We start from the raw sequence: 16209 nt of genomic DNA on the forward strand, positions 1-16209 counted from the left end.
TGTCCTTTGTCAAGATCCACGGTCTGGTAGGTGACTTTAAGGATAACTTCCCGAGCTTACGTTGCGCTGGCACCGTTTATACTGTTGTTGAGAAAGTAGAACTATCTTGGCGCTCATTTTTAACACGTTGAATGCCACGCCGGTTTTAAAAGAAATTGTCCGTGGCGCCACGATGAATTTTCTTTTATGTGATACATATAATGTTGAAATATTATCTGCAATAGATAAGTTACAGTGTATAACCATGTTTGACATGTTAACTCTTTGCACTCCGCTGTCCCCTCTCGTGGGACATCGTAATTCTAGCATATCACTCGGATGTCCCCTCTCGTGGGACATTAAAGTTTATTAGCGATTACGGGGAATTGAGTTGTTTCAGCGCAACTTTTTCAGACATGCATGTTTCTCTGATGTTGGCCTTGAAATGGCACAAGAAAACAAATCAAAATATAGTAAAATTACTAAGATATATACAAGAAATGTCAGCGGGTTTCGACGAGAACGTGAGAGGCGTGCTCACGACGGTCCGAGCACTTCAAAGGCGCCACTTGAAAAGAGCGATAAGGCAAGTTTGTAGAAGAAAGATCGGTATGCGAACATAGCACGCACTGTATAGTAAGATTTATAATCATAAAATCTGGAGGAAAAGATTTTCAAAGCTGAACTCAGTCTGGTTTAAAGCGTCGAGCGGTATAGATAGATCTAACGAGTGAGAAAATCGGAAAAGTGATTCTTCTCTTGGTAAATAAATTGTTTGGTAAAAGTTTTTTTGGTAAATATTATCTTGCGAGTTAGTAATAACAATTAGAAATTTTCAACCTACGTATTTATTCATATTTTTTATTAGAACAATGGCAAAACGTTCAAACACGAATGAGTCTCATGACACGAGTAGTAGTGAAGATGAGCTTCAGATAGACGTTTATACAGGTATGTTAGAAAGACTAACTGTAGAAGGTTTTCTTCTACAGTTAGTCTATCGTTTTGATAGCAGTGATAGTGATATCGTCCAAGCAACAAGGCGGCGAGAGAAAGAGTTCGCATAGATAGCGATTACAACAACAAAACAAAATTATAAAACAAACAATAACAAAATTATAAAAAATAAAATATTGATTTTTTTGCAAATTTCTCGGTTTCAGCCAAATTCATATAAGTCCAATATCATTATAATATGTTAGTTAGTTTCAAAACTATACTAAATAATACGAGGATCTGTAAATTCCCGTTTCTGCCGGAAAGCGCCGAGTAGCTGCTAGCCAACGTTCAGAATGGTGCGGAGTGCTAAGGGTTAATTGCGACGGGGGCCACTGTTTGAATTGACGATGGTAATAATACAAAATTTTAGATATTGACATTTGTTTGAAATTATATATATTTCTATCAATTTAGGCGCGCCGGTCATCGGTGGCCCCCATGGCATCACCGCCAAGTTAAGTGCCGGTCACCGGTGACCCCCGTGGCATTCAACGTGTTAATACTAAACCTACCGAACTCTAAAAGTACTTGACGTATGTTGCTTTATAACGATGAAAAGAGTGTGTTTAGTTAAACCTTTTGCCATTTTAATTATAGCGTCTGCTCGAATAAAGACATTGATTAAATCGTTTCTTCAAGAAAGAATTTTCTTAATTTCAACGATCTTAAAATAAAAAATGTGAAACCGGTCGTTTGATCAACGATGATAGATTTAGTGTTAAAGATGAGATCTACAGTGACCCACAAAAGTGTTCGAATACCGTTTAAAATGCAATAACTTCTTGAAAACTGAACTAAATAAACTGAATTTTTTTTTAAAAGGTAGAGGGACTAGTTTACTAGTAAATGGCTAAAAAGCTTTTTTCTTTAATTTTGCTATTACTTGGAACGACAAAAAAATAAAAATCTCTCGTTTTTTAGCTGAATACAAAATGCTGCCATTTTGGCGTAACGAGTGTACTCGTCGAAAACAGCTAACAGGTTAATATCGTTGTTTATTCGTAGATTCATAAGATGATAGACACGTTGTGTGGCCACAGGAGGATTAAGCTACCGATAGTGTCATCGCGAACCAACAGCGGTGCGGCACTCAGATTTTTTTTTCATATTGTAATCCAATTTAACTGAAACGACTGGTACACGCATTTATGTGCTAATCAAAATATATTTACGCACCGCGTAACTCACTGCGTTTGCAGTGAACGTGACGTATACGCAACGCCACGATCTCATGTTTCACACGTGAGACAGCCAAATTGTTTTTGCATGGCACTCCTTGTTATTTAATGTCGCAACTAATCTGCGGATTTTTATGTAAATTTCCATTATCACAGATTATATCATGCTAACCGGAATAATGGGAGAATTTATTTCTCCGCCTAAAAGAGCCCTTATGGTTGAAATGAGGTAGAAATGATATTAATGTTCCTTGGCCCGAACGTTTTATTGCGTTCTGCGATTTGCATAAAGGTCCGCCGGCACCGGGGTTTTTCGAATCCCGCGGCTATCCTTTGTTACATTTTTTCATACTTAACAAAGAGGGAGACGCGACCCGAGGAAAGTATTACGACGGTGGGCGTGGGGGGAAAACAAAACGGGGACATAAATCAGAGCCGGAAAGGTTTCGAGCTGTCGAATGACGTTCAAACTTATTCATCGATGCAAAATACATATTTCGCATTCGATTCCGGTCGAAATCATATTTCCCCGGCTCCGGTTGTCGATAACAAATATTTCCAATGTAGGACAAAATGACGAGGAGCAATTTTTACGGGCGGGAGAAGAGGTTCGATTCCGAAGCGAGACGAATTTTCGTATTACTATCACGATTTACGTAAGAAAGAACAAGTATTAGGGCCTCCCCAAGACGTTCGATAATGTTATGGAATCATATTGCACGATATTATCGGCGTTCCTCCCCCCCAAGCAATTCAATAAACGGCCCCCAGACGATCAATAACATTGTACAATCGCATTGTGCGAATCGAAAATCGAATTCTACGATAATTCAGTTGCCCGCAAAATGTAGAGTAACAAGTCGCTGGCGTTGCTTTGGCTTGCAGTCGCCGAGCAAACGGACTCCGCTCGGAAAACGCTCGAAGCGGATATAAGATGTTCAAGTTTTAATTTTAGCCACCATTTTCCAATTAACGACAGCTCAAAAGAGCACCGTAAAAATATTCAATCGAAAACTCGTTGCGTGAAAACTTCTACCGACCGATTCGCGGCGGACTACCGTATTAAACTCGCCGTATTAAAAGCTCGACCAATTTGTCGAACGAAATTTCGATCGTTGGTAAATTTTATGTTTTTAGACAGCTCCAATAATTTCCGCGTTGCCCGACCGAAAATCAGTTTCCTACAGGGACGATTTTCATCTTTAAACAACTATCCGCCGTTTATAATATCCTAAAATGTTTATAGATCGAACGATCAACGAATTTCACTGGAAATTAATAATTCGCACGTTTAAAAGCCGCCGGTGCTTTCGCGGTCGATCCAAAACCCGTAATTTTCTCGAACCGATTGGCGCGACGCGGCGCGGCGCGGCGAGAGTTTTTTAAAAACCGTGCAGTGTATCCGCGGAATCCGCAGAGTCCACCTGGCGCCGCAGTCGTTCGAAATATTTTTCCGTATCGTCCATACATTCCGAGATAAACTGGTCAGATTAAAGCGGGGACACTGGCTCGCGCACAATACATTCGAATTAGCGGTAACGAGGCTGGGCGCGGCGTATGAACCGAGGCGTTTTAATCGTTATGAAGCGGTGTGTATCCCGTGGGCGGTTCTTCTCGCCTCCGTCTCAGTTGCCGTCGCCGGTCGCGGTCGACGATTCTTCTCACGGAATCGTAATTTGTAACCGGGGCTCGTCGACGATTATTACCTAAGAGCAAAGTGGTCCTTCTGGGCCCCGTCCCGTCCCCGGCGCGTCGTTGTTCTTCGTAATGCAATACCCTCCACGCCGCCGGTTTAATTTCCAGCGCAACGAGTGTCCCCCGTTTGTACGGCCTCGTTAATAACGTCCTCGTTAATGCACGCGGGACACGCGCCGAGAGTTGCCTCGATCGCGATCCTTCCAACTCGGATCGATTGGCCGATCAATCTTCCGCAACTGCGCTGGGGAATTTGCTAAGCAACCGGTCCCTTTTCTGGGCAAATGTGCATCCAACCGCGGCGCAACAAGATTCGTAACCATTGTTGAACTGCTTTTTAAAGTTCTACATAGGCATCTGTTTTTTCATAATTTTAGTAAAGTGCAGGTCGTTTCGTCTACACGCAGTTCCCTTTTTATTGCACAGTAATATTACTATATTATTATATTAAAATGATATTACTATTATTATATTAATATAATATAATATAATATAATATAATAATAGTAATATCACTATCTAATATTATATATAATATATATAATATAATAATAATAATAATAATATAATATATATATTATATTATATTATTATTATATATTATATTAAGATAGTCAATAATAAGTAGTAAATTCTCCCCAATAGTTGCCGATTGTCAACAACTATAGAAACGAGCCGCGCGACTCGAATAATCGTATCCCCTCTTCCCAAGTAATCTATTTTTGTTTACAAACTGGGGGACGATTGAAAAGAATTTACTATATGCTGTAGTAACAACAACAACGTATCCGTTTATGCCTGTATCTCGCTCCCACTTGTCTGCAATCATAAATTTTGAACTCTGAATAAGATTCGCCCGACTCAGGCCCTCTAGCAGACAGAATAGAAGAGCAGATCGTGAAGCGAATACATGATGGAAACGACAACAATGATTCTTTTCGTATCAGAAACTTACCCTCACATATTTACAACTATAAATAAATCTAATGTTTGTACGATGCTCACTTGATTCAGACTCTCTAACAGACAGGACAGAAAAATAGATCCTTAAAGGTCAAGGCTACACGCCGTTTCTCCCGGCGTTTTGTTAGCAGCAGTCGATAATCGTGCATGACAAATGACGAAGAAAACGCAGCGTACGAAATGCTATCGCGATGAACGAGTTGTTTCATTACTAAAGGTCATACGTCCAGGGACGTAAACAAATTCTACTATTAACTACATAGTTGTCCATTTTGACTGGTTGAATCAAAAGGTGGAGGATGTTCCAAAATTGTGTTCCAAAGATGTTCCAAAGTTAATGGATGGATGTTCCAAAGTTAATGTTTAATTTAATTCAAATTCTGTTGCTGCAACTTACTAACAACTGCTAAACGTAATACATAGTTGTCCATTTTGACTGGTTGAATCAAAAGGTGGAGGATGTTCCAAAATTGTGTTCCAAAGATGTTCCAAAGTTAATGGATGAATGTTCCAAAGTTAATGTTTAATTTAATTCAAATTCTGTTGCAGCAACTTACCAATAACCGCTAAACATGATACATAGTTGTCCATTTTGACTGGTTGAACCAAGTGGTGGAGGATGTTCCACTTCTTTCTCAAATACACATTCTTTTCTGCGACTTCAATGTTCACAAACACTTCCACTTAGTCTAAACACTTAACCTGTTCACTGGAACTACTTTAATACATCGGTAACACAGTATCACACAGTATCTATTTTCATTAACACTCCAACATGTTGTTCTACTGGACACGTGACAAAAAAATTTCGCGGGAGAATGGTCAAGCTGAAGTTTTCGATCTGTTGACGTTACGTCACGTGTTCGGAGATTTGGTCAGTGCTCCTCGACTAAACAATGGAAATGTGTTAATTATCGCGTAATATCAAACTACCATCCCAGTGTTACGTTTGTATTAAGTGTGACGAAGAAGACAGCTGCTAGCGGAACGTGAACACGTTCAGAAAAAAGCAGCTTGCATCGTATCTATGGACAACTGTACATTGCTGTAACTGAACTTCAAGGTTTTTACAAACCACCGAAAGGTAATGTGTAAAATCTTCAACAATTTTGTATATAATATTAAAATCGTTAAAAAAACAACCATAGCAGCGTCCAACGATAACCTATATTATTTCTAACCTAACCGCAATATTTAATTCGCTCTTGAAAGACAAGAATTTTTAATTTAAAACTTGTTGAAGATTGTGCATTAGCTTTCGGTGGTCTCTAGAAAATTTGCAGTTCAGTTACAGCAATGTGCAGGTGTCCATAGTTGCGATGCAAGCTGCCTTCTTCTGACAACTCGATGTTCACATCCCGTTGGCAGCTGTCTTCTTTGTCACACTCGATACAAACATAACACTGGGAAGCCTAAATCACAGTAGTTTTACATTGCACGATAATTAACGCATTTTTATTGTTCAATCGAGGAGCACTAACTACCTGTTTCAGTTTCCAGTGCCTGCACAGCCATTTTGAAATCTCCTACCACGTGACGTAATATCGATAGATCGGAAACTTCAGCTTGACCTTCTTCCCGTGAAATTTTTGTCACGTATTCGGTAAAACAACATGGCGGAGTGTTAGCGAAAAGGGAATCTCGTGGGCCTCGATTAAGAGATAAAAGTATTTATATTGTGTTATAGGAGTGTCAAAGTATTAGGTCTACCGGAAAGTTCTGTCCGTTTTTTAATTGAAATATAACACAATTTTCATACACTTAATAATATTTATTGTAGAATATACTTTCCATCGTTACTTACGACTTCTTGCCAGCGTGATGGCAACTTGTAAATGCCATCTTTAAAAAATGATTTATTTTTAGAGGCGAAGAACTCGACTAGTGCTTGGTTGACATCAGCTTCAGTTTTGAATTTTTTTTCCTGTAAAAAGTTTTGCAAAGAGAGAAACAAGTGATAATCGGAGGGTGCTAGGTCTGGGGAGTATGGCGGATGCGACAGAATTTCCTAACCTAGCTCCGCGATTTTCTGACGATTCGCCAAAGCAGCATGTGGTCTGGCATTATCGTCGGTAGCCATGTTTTCACGATCGCGTCTCACTTAATAATGACATGAGACATCTTTGTTTCAGTTTATTTAGGAGAGTACATGTGTGTAAATGCAATGATAAAGAGAGATAGTCGTACATGTCTCAAATCAACGTGTGCATATGGATTGAAACTTGAAGTGACGCTATCGGACAGAACTTTCCGGTAGACCTAATAATTCCAGTAAACAGGTTAAGTGTTCGGAACAAGTGAAAGTGTTTGTGAACATTAAAGTCGTAGAATAAAATGGGTGTCTAAGAAAAAAGTAGAATTGATCCACCCAGCGAAAATGGAGATCTACATTACGTTTAGCGGTTATTGGTAAGTTACCGCAACAGAATTCTAATTAATAGTAGAATTTGGCTACGTTCCAAAATGTATGACTTAGTAATGAAACGGCCCATTTATCGCGGCAGCGTTTCGTACGCCGGGTTTTCTTCGTCATTTGTCACGCGCGATTATCGATTGTGGCGTACAGGACGCCGTAAAAGACGCCCGCGTAGTCACGGACCTAAGTAAACACCCTGCCGAAACAATAACAATAACATAGAACTTGAACCCTAAAATAGTGCTCGCACTCGTTGCAGCTGCTTTAGCAAACAGAAAAAATAGAGTAGATTATAGAGCCGACGTAGGACCAACGAATCCCTTATCCGTTCAATTCTGAACCTCGAGTCTTCGTTCGCACGCAACCATAGAAGCATTAATTTTTGCAAATTCCCGTTAGCCATGCAATATTTCCACGTAGTAACCCATCGCAATTTTTCCATGGCATTTACAGCGACTAACATTCAATTCTCGGCACTCGCGGCGTTAGTAAATCGAGTTAAGCGGCGGCATCATTTACGGTGCAAGCTCCATCGACGGCGAAACCGTGTCCCCTTTCCCGTCCGCGATCGCGAGTGGAAAAAGTTGCCGGTTTAATTGCAATAATTTCCGAACGAGCCCGCGGAGCCGCCGAAACGACTCGTCGCGACCCGGCCTGACCCAACGAGAACGAACGAACGAACTATGTATGTAGCTCGCTCGCGCAGATGATTTTTTCCCTGCAATTTTTCGAGCCGCTCGAAAAAATTGTGTTCCGCTGCAGCGACGCGACGCGACGCGACGCGGAAACTTGGTGCAGCCGAGATCTCGATATTTCATCGGGCCGGATTGGCTGGAGTTAATCGACCCGTTCGAACGTGAATCGATACCGTCGGAGCCGGAAGGTGCGCGGTTCGGAAAGAACGCCAATCACGCTAAACTAAGTCTTCGTTCCGGCCCGCTAGACAGATGATGTTTTACAAGTTAATCGCGCGAGAGTGTTCCACGGATCGCGAACGGTCGCCGCTCGTTTCCGATCGACCTGCGTACAACAAAAAGTGCGCCATTATGTATGCGGGCTCGGATTCGTTCGAGTTGATTTAAAAAGGCTCGAAGCACTTCCTCTATGGGAATGTTAAGCGTGACGCGACGCTTTACGAGAAGATCTGACATCGTCCTGGGTGTAGTGAATTATTAAAAGCAAAGCGAGCAGTTGGTATCGCGAGCGATCCGGCGCGCCGGCTGCTGGAAATTTCAGTATCTCCCTGATGCGTCGCTCGTCGCGTCGATATTAATATTTAACTCGGTCGAGTGTTTTATTAAATTCGACTCTTTATGCAATGTCGACGAAAAAGGAGAAAAAAGATTGGAACAGAGATTTCATCGGCACGGCGAGCGGGCGGGAGGAGACAGAGGCGCCAAATAAAAACGCGCGCGCGGATTAATTCGATTTCCTTCGAAATGCGGGGCGGTTGTCAGAAATTATCGACTTGTCGAAAGTCGGCGCGAGATTGACGATGAAACAAAGGTTTTAAAGTTGTCGGTTTCGAAAGTTTTGGTAGACGGAAGGACAGTTCGCGAAGTTCGCTAATTCCTAGCATTTTCGCTAAGAATCGATCGAGAACGGTCCGCGTTCTTCTAGGTTCGAACGACCGGGGACCGGGGTTATTTCGAGGACGGGAATGCGTTTCATTGTTCGGTAAGGGGATGTCGAACTCCTGGGGAAGAGGCATCGACGGGATTTGTACACCTGATAGAAATTCGGTCGTAATCTCTCGGAACTCGGCGAGAGTGGCGGCATCGCTTGATAATTCGTTCGCGTGGGTGCTGGTTCGGCGCGGAACTTCCGAGCTCCTTTTCGTTTGAACCCCGAGACGGTAACTCTCGTAATCCGGTGCCCTGATGCAACGCTCGAATACCGTCTGGTCTAAGTGCATTAGAGGGGGCGCAGGTCGCGGTGCGGCGGGAAGAAAGTGCCGTTTCCCGGTCGGCCGGCGCGAATCCGGTGTGAAAACCGCCCGAATCTAATTTCGCGATGGGCGAAGTCCACGAAGATTCGGATCGGGACAGAGGCGGCGGCAAGTGGTGCCGGTGTCGGAGCTTAATTAAATTTGTTAAGACGATCGTTAAAGAGGATGAGAACCGGATAAACGCCGCCACGGCAAAAAGTGCAACGGAGCGTCGTCAGTCTCTCGCAAAGGCCGAGCCGACCTCGCGTTTTTCTGCAGTTTTGTCCAGCTCCATTCTGGGACTGTTGCAACAGATTGATCACGCAAAGATTTTGCGAAGATCACGCAAAAACCGGGCACGTTCGTTTTAATTACACTATAACAGTACTTAATTTTATGGCGAAAAAATTTAACTTGATTTACATTTGTTCGTTATTCCCCCATTCTCCACGCGCGACTCAAATTCTCATTTTCATTAATCGTTGTCTAAATATATAAAAAAGAGAAAAGAAATCTCTTATAGCGAATAGAAAGTCCTTTACGGTGAACACGGTCTGGGGTCGTTTCTATCAGAGTGGCGCGATTGTTAAAAAAACTTTAATTCTTTTAAATTAAGATCATTAATTCTTTTAAATTAACAAGAATTAACAACTCTCGTTTCGCAAAACCTGTACTCAAGGCATTCTTCCACCAAATTCTATTAACATAAGAGCAATCAGCTCCGACGTTGCATCGTTTTATATTTTATCCGAAGCTTAACTTTGCTAACTTCCCAAATGGAAACGTTCGAGTCGCTGGTAGGAGATCTGAGAAGATTCACCGAGTAAAAGTGGCTGATAAAATTCCGGGATAACGGTAGAACTCTCTTGCGATCGATGCACAGAATGTATCGTTCGCGTAAAGATGCACGATCTACTTATAACGACGGAGAACGGCAAGTGCTCGTTTAACGAGATCCACCGCCAGCGGAAAGCTGCTGTTGACGCGGATCGGCGTCGGTTCGAGCATCGGTCAGCCGCGGAATGAAATATTATATATGTTTGTTTTGCCTTCTTTCGCGGCGTGGGCGTGACCAAAGCTCGTTTCATTCGGCTGGCCATTACACGGTGCCGCTTTATCGTCAAAAAATCCTCGGCGACGCGGTGTCAGCGTGAAACACGCCGTTTCCGTATCCGTCTCTGGCCGCGCCGCTCCGCGCCGGGGCTGAAAAAATGCGAGGTCGTCGCCGCGCGTTTTTCGCCGGTGTAACCGAACCAGTCGAATATTCGATCATTGCTCGCTTTCCAATCACCGGTGCATCGATAATGCACCGGGACGCGCGACCCGCCCCCGTTCCCCACCTGACCCCTCTCTTCTCTTTCTCTCGACCTTCGGAACGTATAGATTCGCGTTTACACTCGGCGAAGTGTCGTGTCTCTCGCGCTTATACATATTAATGGGCTTCTGCATAGTCATCGGACATCGCGCTACTAGCTACCGGCTGAACTTGCGACTGGCAAAAGCTCGCGCCTTTATTACAGGAGCGGATCGATCGCGCGCGGCGTGCGGGGGTGGTACGGACCCAAACCTCCGACACACACACACACACACACACACACACACACACACACACACACACAGAGAGAGAGAGAGAGAGAGAGAGAGAGAGAGAGAGAGAGACAGACAGACAGACAGACAGAGAGAGAGAGAGATGGACACAGGAAAACACGATCACACAGAGAGAAAGAAAGAGAGAGGGAGAGCGATCGTCGTCGTCGTACTCGGCGCCAATCGCGGCCACCGTAATTTCAACCCGTCCCCGCGAACGATCGACTTTTCATTAAGATACGACCACCTTGGTCGTCGACAACGTCGTCGACGTGGCTCGATCGTGTCTATACGAGATCAAGCGGGGTCGGGTCGTGGACGAAGGCAAACTACACGAAGACATCGTGCTATAAGTCTCCGGCGAGGCTCGATTTAGGTCGCGATTAAAGACTCTTTATCAGCAGGTCGAGGCTCGCCTCGGTGGAGCGTGTCGCGCGCACTATAACACCTACGTTAACTCGATAATGCATTACTTGTAGCCCGCCCTAACGGCCTTATAACGTCGAGAGGGGAAGAGAGAGAGCGAGTGAAAGAGAGAGAGAGAGAGAGAGAGAGAGAGAGAGAGAGAGAGAGACGGTCCAAGACGAGCCACCGCCAAAGGGAATAAAAAACCACGGCCGTATAATCCTCGGGCCGTTTCCAGCGACCCGTCGCGTTGCGAAAGACTCCGCGGATTAATAAAATGCACCGGCTACTTTTCCCTGTGACAACTGTTTCATTTTAACGGCGGTCCGGGATTACCGTGACCCCGGCCGCCGCTTTCTTTCCCGCTGCTCCTCTCGGACAGAATCGCCCGCTAAAACGGCGGAACGCCGCTTAAACGGATGCTAATTCTCCGTCTAATTCACTTAGGTCTACTTCGGCCGAACTCTTGCTCAAATAAGGCTAGGGATTAGACAACGACCGGCCTAGATATCTTTTGGGGGATTCGACTTTTTGGTTCACGGTGACCCGGAAAACTTTTCGGGAATCCGATTACCTTCTCCAGCCGGCTGACTAAGCGACTGATAAACGAGCAATCGATGACAGAGAGCGAAAGAGAGAGATCGATATTCGACGTATCCGGGTGCCTTCTCCTCGGCCGGGTTAGAAACCGTGGCGTTGGATCGTCGAGTGTCCCGGTCCCTCTGTCTCTATCTCTCACCGGCTCTCTTCGGGCTCGCTGAAAAATGCAGAAAATATCGTACGAACGAGCCGCAAAGCCCAAATCTTTCCATGGTAACGGTCCAACGCCAGCCGATAAGGATGCACTCGGAATTTCACACCGACCGCGCGGAAAATATCTCTCCATTGAAACCGCTGTCTCTGGCCGTCCCGTCGGTCCAAAGAATAATTACTTCTCGAAAAAGAGATGGTTTCGGGAGGGTAGCGCCGCCGGTAGCCGCGATTCGAAAAGTATTATCGCCGCCTTCAAAGCCCGCTGGAACTATTTGCCTCCGCTCGGATGATTTAAAGAGCCGGGGTTCCTACCGCTTCTCGTTCGCTTCCCCGGCTCTCGTTTTCCGCTTTTTGTCACTCTTCCCTTCGACTTCTCGTTCTGTCGTCTGTCCGCAGGTCCACATTAATCTGGGCGCCGGCGAGAGCGAGATGGCCAGCACCCCGGGCCTCACGCTGAACGACCTCAGCTGGCACGAGGTCAATCTGACCAGGAGAGAGGCGAACATCACGCTGAGGATCGACGTGATACACACGACCAAGTCATTGCTGCCGGGACGGTTCTTCGAGCTAAACATACACTACGGCGTCTTCATCGGGGGACAGGGTGACTTCAACGAGCTATTTCTAGGTAAGTTGAGTCCCCCCCCTCTCTCCCTCTCTCTCTCTCCCGCACTCTCTGTTCCTCTCGTTGCCCGCTACCAGCCTCTCTCACTGACGGCACTGACTCACCCGAATAAATCGTCCCGCCACGTGACCGCAGCTAGCTGCCTAACAAAAACCACGTGCGTCGACGCTTCACGCTTCGGCGGCCGTTTTTCTTCGGCACCGTGCTTTGATTCGCGACACTTCGCCGGCCTCGTGAACGGGGTGTTAAGAAACGTCCCGCAGATTCCTTCGACCTCGTCGAAACAGACTCGCCGAGCATTTTTTTTCCGAGGCACGAACCCTCCAATCTCCTTGCTAATCAATTCTCGTACACTGTATCCTTCGCGCTTGATCCGCAACAATCGTGCTTCCAAAAGGGGCACTTTTTTGCATCGCAGCTCCCGCATCATTCGTTAACCCCTCATCGCCGCGGTCGTACAAATACATCTAACCGCGGCCAAATAACGTACCGCAATCTATACCATTTAATAATAAATAATACCCTGTAACTGTTTTTACCGACGCATTTGTATATTTAGTAATGTTACGTAAATGTTGTATAATGTCATAATGTTAATGTTATTAAGATTATAACATTGTTTAGGGGTTGGAACGAGGGCAACCCTGTAATTGTTTGCCGACGCATTTGTATATCTAATAATGTTACGTTAATATTGTAAAATTAATGTTATTAAGATTATAACGTTGCATTAACGTATACAAAATGTATACGAATCCCGTCGTTGAGGGGTTGAAACCAGGACGATTTTGGTAGATCTTTATGGAAAATAGAAATTATACAAGACGATTTTATAAAACAGATACCGAATAGAAATAAATTGCTTCTTTTACTCATTTCCCCAAGCCGAAAATATAGTACAAATATTATTCAATTCTTCGTACGTCTTCACAATTTTATATTTCAGCTACACGTTTTTCGCATAAATGCATAACATTCGCAGACCAGTCGCGGCTCACCGCGATCGATCTCGACATGAAACAATTTAAAGAACGTTCAACTTTCTATTTATTCTTAGGATGGCAATTATAAAATTAAACAGTATCGACCTATTACAGAATACAGCCTAAAAGCAGACTCGCTAGAAAACTATTGGGATTATGGCTTGGATTATTTCTCAAATGAATATGATATTAATTCTTTTTCTTAAAAAGCTTTATTTTACTTTTATTTGTGAGAAGGTATGTGTACGAAATGACTGAGCGACCAAATTCAACTGAGAGACCGGCAACTTCTTTTTTTTTTGAGGTGGGGAGGCCCGTGCCTGCCAGAAGTTACCGGCTTACCGGGCAATCAAGGTGAATGTTGTCAACAACTTGAAGTGGGTACCCGTAAATGATGACATAGTCATGAGAGACCGGCAACTGAAAATCGCCTGCTTATATACCCTTTTTGGTGTCTTCTCCACCAATCATAGACGATCATTCATCGCGTCTTACATTGTATACGCGGTACTGGGGTCGCTAACAGTCAGAGCGCGGTGTGTTCTAACGACACCGGCGATGGTGTATCGCGGTATCTTTGACATACAGTTTATATCACCGTCGATGCGCGCTGACGGAACCGGCGGAAACGTAATCAGATATTTTCGAATCTCAGTCCAAAGTAAACTATAGATTAATTTTTGTCCGAGGCTAAAGTTTCTTTTTCAACAAAAACCATGTGCTTTTCGAACCGTAACGCTCAAGAAAAATGTAATGCATCATTTTCGTAGGAAACTAGCACAAAAGACGATTCAAGGGGGCGCGTCAGCGAAAGATCATTAGGAAAGCAAACAATTTGCCGCGGAAGCGAGCGAACACCGTTGAAAATAGCTTTCTTCCTCCGACGAGGTTACCCTCGGCAAATGGGCCGCGTACGCGAGTTTCTATATCAAAAATGAATTCCTCGGTATCCGGCTGGGGTCGCCGGACAGATCGTCCGCCTCTTTTCCCGTTCTTTATTCCGCAGCCATGGGAATTTAGCGGGGCTGCCGGGGTGACAGGAATTAATAAGAGGTTCTCGAGAGGCGGGGGAGGCAGCCCTATGTCGTACCATGGGGTACAAATGAATTGTCATGAATATGTAAATTGAATTTCGAGCTGGTCGCCGCGCCGAGCCGAGCCGAGCCGAGCGAGGTCGCGTGAGATGCTCGAAAGGGATAACGCCGGGCCGGGGAACGGGGCGTAACCGGCGCCCCACTGTTTGTACCGATGCTATTCAATTTGGTTCGCGTCACCTCGCTCACATTTCCGATGAGTTTTCTCGCTTTTTCTTCCGACGACCGTACACGCAGAAAATTATTGCTGGCCGCCCCCGTAACGAGGACTATGCTTCTCGTAAAGTCATCCTAATCGCACGTCCGGTCGCTGGACTTGTGAAATCGGTTGCTTGAACCCAGAGTCGGGTATCATTCGAATTTGTTTATTTAATTAATTATTCGAAGGAATTCTTTTCAGTCGATTATTTTATTCGATTACTCGTCGTAAATTATCTACGTACTTGTTCAAATAATCCTTTCGGAAAGAATTTTTGTCTAGGTAAATTTGTATTCGATTGGATGTTTATGCAATAGTATGTCGAATACAATTTTATTCGTTGGTCTTCGTCTCTTATCCGTATCAAATTTTGTCTGATTTTGTCCGAATCAAAGTTTGCTTGAAACAATCGTTGTTCCCTTCTAACGAGGAAATAATAAAAATAACTTTATACAGGGTGTGTTCCACAATTATTTTAACAGCCGAAAATGAGGGGTAGGTGAGGTCATTTGAAGTAACTTTTTCCTTTGGGAAAATGCAATCTGCGGCTTTGTTTACGAGTTATTAACGAAAAACATTGGCCAATGAGAGGTGATGGTGCGGGAGAGAGAGAATCCGCAGCACGAGGCTTTGACAGAAGGTCGGGACGGACTCGAGCCACGTTCGAAGTATTGAACAAGTTACGAAGCCTGAACTTCCCGGATTTTTTTTTACTCCGTAAAAGTGATATTTTTAAGAAATACGCTGTTCACCTTTACTTTAGAACGTCTGAAGAATATTTACTAATTTTTCGGAACCGAAATATATAAACGGTGTCGTACCCTTTGTTACAGTAAGTAATAATATGGTAGCAATCGCGCAAGGGCTGTGAGGTGTGTCAAGATTATTTCAAGTTTATATCAAGGTTATGTCAAAGGATATCTGCAACTGCTCACGGAGCCATCATTAAAATAATTGCAGCGTGTTCAATGAAAAAGGTAGAATATGCCACCAAAATTTTGCAGCAGAGTGTAAAATCATTGGATAGTTCACCCTGCATTCCTTACCGATTAAAATCGAGTTGGACTAGTGTAAACTATCCCCTTCTTTCAAGTCACAAAAAAGGTCAATAGAATACAAATTGTCCACTTAAATAGCAATATACAGATGTGAAATGATAATGTATCTCCTCCCCAACAGGATTAGTAGATTGGTGTTATCATAGTGTAGTAGATACCTCGATCGCTTTGTCTCGGGTCTCGCGAGTCTTCTTGATCGGTACCCTCGATTGGCAACGACGGCGACGCGGTACGAGGATCAAGAAAGTCACTCAAAGAAGGTCTCCAGAGATTCCTGAGGAACCAAAGTAGGTTCTCCGAGATCCCCAGACACCAGGAAGACCCTCGAAGGACTCGTAACAGTCTCTG

At 44.0% G+C, this 16209-nt stretch overlaps 1 protein-coding gene across 1 annotated transcript in view; it reads left to right on the top strand.

Annotated features, from left to right (window-relative positions):
* kon (chondroitin sulfate proteoglycan 4-like protein) overlaps positions 1–16209 on the top strand; it is a 94684-nt gene that overhangs the window by 44741 nt on the left and 33734 nt on the right. Inside the window, exon 4 of the mRNA XM_033472714.2 lies at positions 12299–12530. Within this exon, the coding sequence (XP_033328605.2) occupies positions 12299–12530 (232 nt within the window). The remainder of the gene's footprint in view (positions 1–12298; positions 12531–16209) is intronic.

The sequence above is a fragment of the Megalopta genalis genome, chromosome 7 (assembly GCF_051020955.1).
Source record: "Megalopta genalis isolate 19385.01 chromosome 7, iyMegGena1_principal, whole genome shotgun sequence".
Classification (NCBI taxonomy): domain Eukaryota; kingdom Metazoa; phylum Arthropoda; class Insecta; order Hymenoptera; family Halictidae; genus Megalopta; species Megalopta genalis.